Source organism: Haliaeetus albicilla, chromosome W, assembly GCF_947461875.1.
Source record: "Haliaeetus albicilla chromosome W, bHalAlb1.1, whole genome shotgun sequence".
Classification (NCBI taxonomy): Eukaryota; Metazoa; Chordata; class Aves; order Accipitriformes; family Accipitridae; genus Haliaeetus; species Haliaeetus albicilla.
Window position 1 is genome coordinate 37,394,798 of NC_091515.1, and position 2,770 is coordinate 37,397,567.

Here is a 2,770-nt window from a genome sequence, read left to right on the forward strand (position 1 = left end):
TGGGTCCGTGTCCTGACTGGAAGGATTGGAGAAAAAATCCAAGTGGGATGCAGAAAGGTGGAAGGATGTCTTCATGAGAAAGCCTCTTCAGTTACCATCTCTGGAAATCTATTGGACCCTAGTTCCAACATCACTGCGAAATTCTGTCCTACTACAGAATGGGGATGTAGCAAACAGGATTGTCTCATTACGTGTTGCCGTCAAAAGAATGTCGGTAACTACCCCCTAGACCCAAGTACCACTACTGTTGAAATCACTAAATCCTGTATTAAGGAACAAGGAGATTGTTGGTATAATTTCACTTTGACCAAGTCAGTCTATGTGGTGTGCGATTGGCAATCTAATCCACCGACAGGAGGGCTATCAGGCCTAACATTTAAATTCAAAATGAATGCTGTAACTAGGCCTCTAGTGATGCTTGTTGCAGTAGTCACGCACAATGGCATAGATACCCTCTTCACGCTAACTGACAAAGATGAAGTTATACCCTCTTTTACAGTGGTACAAGGAAATAACATTACAATAAGATGCAGACTGATCACTGAATCTCACATTGAATCCACAGACAGTTATGGAATTGGACCACATGGCCCTATTTTGTTGTGTAAAAATCAAAACCTAGACTGTTGGCTAAATTTGACTGCTGTACAATACTCTTATAAAGTTATGTGTGGTAAAAATAACACTAAATACTGGAGAGGATTTAAAATAGACGTTGTAATGCCTACTACCCAACCAATTGTCGTGCTTAGCCCAAAAACCTTTGAAATTGGACCATATGTGATCAGAAATACGGGCCTACAACAAATGTTGTTTAACCCGGCATGGTCTCTCAAGCAAGTTGAATTGTCGATGCAGAACAATGTTTCAGACATTCAGCCAGCTTGCTCACCTTTCCTAAAGACTTCTTACAAGGGATGGACAACCTGGCTGCAAAAACGAACTCTTCCCATGAGAAGAACGCGGAGAGATCTAACTGGTGTTTTGGGAACAGGATTGGGAGTTTTAAATAGCATCGATTCGGAAGTAATAATGAACAAGTTGGCTACCTCAATTAGTGATTTGGCTAAATTTCAACAGCCTTTGCAATCTTCTTTATTGGCTTTGGGGACTAACCAGTGGCTGTTGTCAAATATATTACCAAAATGGGAAAAGGTAAATGTAAGGGACCATGAATTGATTACTGACGCACTTGGGGTGATCCAAAATAACCTCTCTTTGGCTCTCAGTTGTATCCAGGCTCAAATATGGATGCAGTCGGTAGCCACCTCAATTATAAGAGAAGGTGAAGAAGGTATCCTCCCCACTGAAATTCAGAAAATAATTTGGGACAGTGCCACTGATTTCGAGAAGGAACGCCAATCCTGGTGGAACCTGGTGAACTTTACTTATGATCCTGTTACAAACCTAGCTACAATTTCTGTGCTTACTATATATAATGCTACCATATACCAAATTTATCCCATTATTGCATTAGGGTTGAACCACAACGGAACTATACTCTATCCTTCTGAGCATAGAGTATGGGCCCGAAAGGTGGATGAAAAATGGCAAACTGTTAATTTGGAATCTTGCATTGTACGAGAACAACAAGGATTTGTTTGTGAAGGCAATGCAATTGAGGCACAAGATATTTGTTTAGATACTGAACAAAATATCTGCCATTTTGAGATTCATCCTAATGAAAACCCTGAAACAGTACTCATATATATCGGCAAAGGCTGTGTATGTTTGAGGACTGTTTGTGACTCTCTATCTGTAGATGAGGTAGTTGTAGAGACTAAAAATCATTCAAATTTCTGTGTTTGCAATTTTACTAAGATTGTCGGATGTGACTTTTCCTATTTGGCCCCGGTCACATCTCACCAACTTTTGCAATCTAACTATATGTTGATTCATGAATTGTTGCCTATACCCATCGGAATGAATCTCACTTTGGTAAAACAGTTATTACAACACAAGGATTTGGTTGAGATTTTGGAAAAAATTAGGGAAAACGGACAGAAAACCTTAATAACTGTTCATCATGATGTGAAAGAAATACACCGAGTTTTAGAAAGAGTGCAAAAGGATGCAGAACATAGATGGTGGGACACACTTTTCAGATGGTCGCCTACTGCTACAGGCATCCTGAATACGTTGTGTCACCCCAACGTGGTTCTCTTGATATTGGTTTTGATCAGTTTGGCTTTGTCAGCAGTATTGTATGTCATAGCCTGGAGAATGATGAATCGGTTAACACATTTGATGTCTATATTGAACACATACAATATGCTTGATGTCCCATCCAATGTGGATATCCCCAAATCAATTGATAAACAGCTTTGATTGTAATTGATATCACTGTAATTGCCTTTCTATCTTCTCTCCTTCTCTTTCTCTTTTCTTTTCCTTTTCTTCTTCCTCTTCTTTATCATGCTACCACCAAGCGGTCCTGACGTCCTGACGACCATGTTGAGCCACAGGGTGGTGTAAGAGTCGGTCAGAAAATCAGCATTGTCTCAACATTGTCATCAGGAACATGAACAGTACGCTACCTGACAACGGCCTGTTTGGAGCGCAGCGGCCAGTCCCAAGGATGGAATGTGCGGTACAAGGTTCCTGGAAGGTACCTGGCTGGAACCGTTAGAGATAACCACATAGCTACTGTCAAAAAGGATGGATTGCAACTGTTGCCATAACACCGATGAAGAAATCATGAACTTTAGATGAGCTTTGCTTCATTATAATACCAAAACACACCTCCTGGTCGAAGGCTGCCCGCCTCCAA

General features: G+C 40.7%; 1 protein-coding gene across 1 annotated transcript; it reads left to right on the plus strand.

The window, feature by feature from the left end:
- Nucleotides 1-286: 286 nt before the first annotated feature.
- LOC138683605 (uncharacterized) lies at nt 287-2,328 on the plus strand. The gene has a single exon (XM_069775591.1). The coding sequence runs from the start codon at nt 388-390 to the stop codon at nt 2,326-2,328; it is 1,941 nt and encodes a 646-aa protein (XP_069631692.1). The 5' UTR covers nt 287-387.
- Nucleotides 2,329-2,770: the final 442 nt, after the last annotated feature.

What these genes read in the sequence shown, in the direction of transcription:
- LOC138683605 (XM_069775591.1), top strand. Translation starts at nt 388, where the DNA reads ATGAATGCTGTAACTAGGCCTCTAGTGATGCTTGTTGCAGTAGTCACG.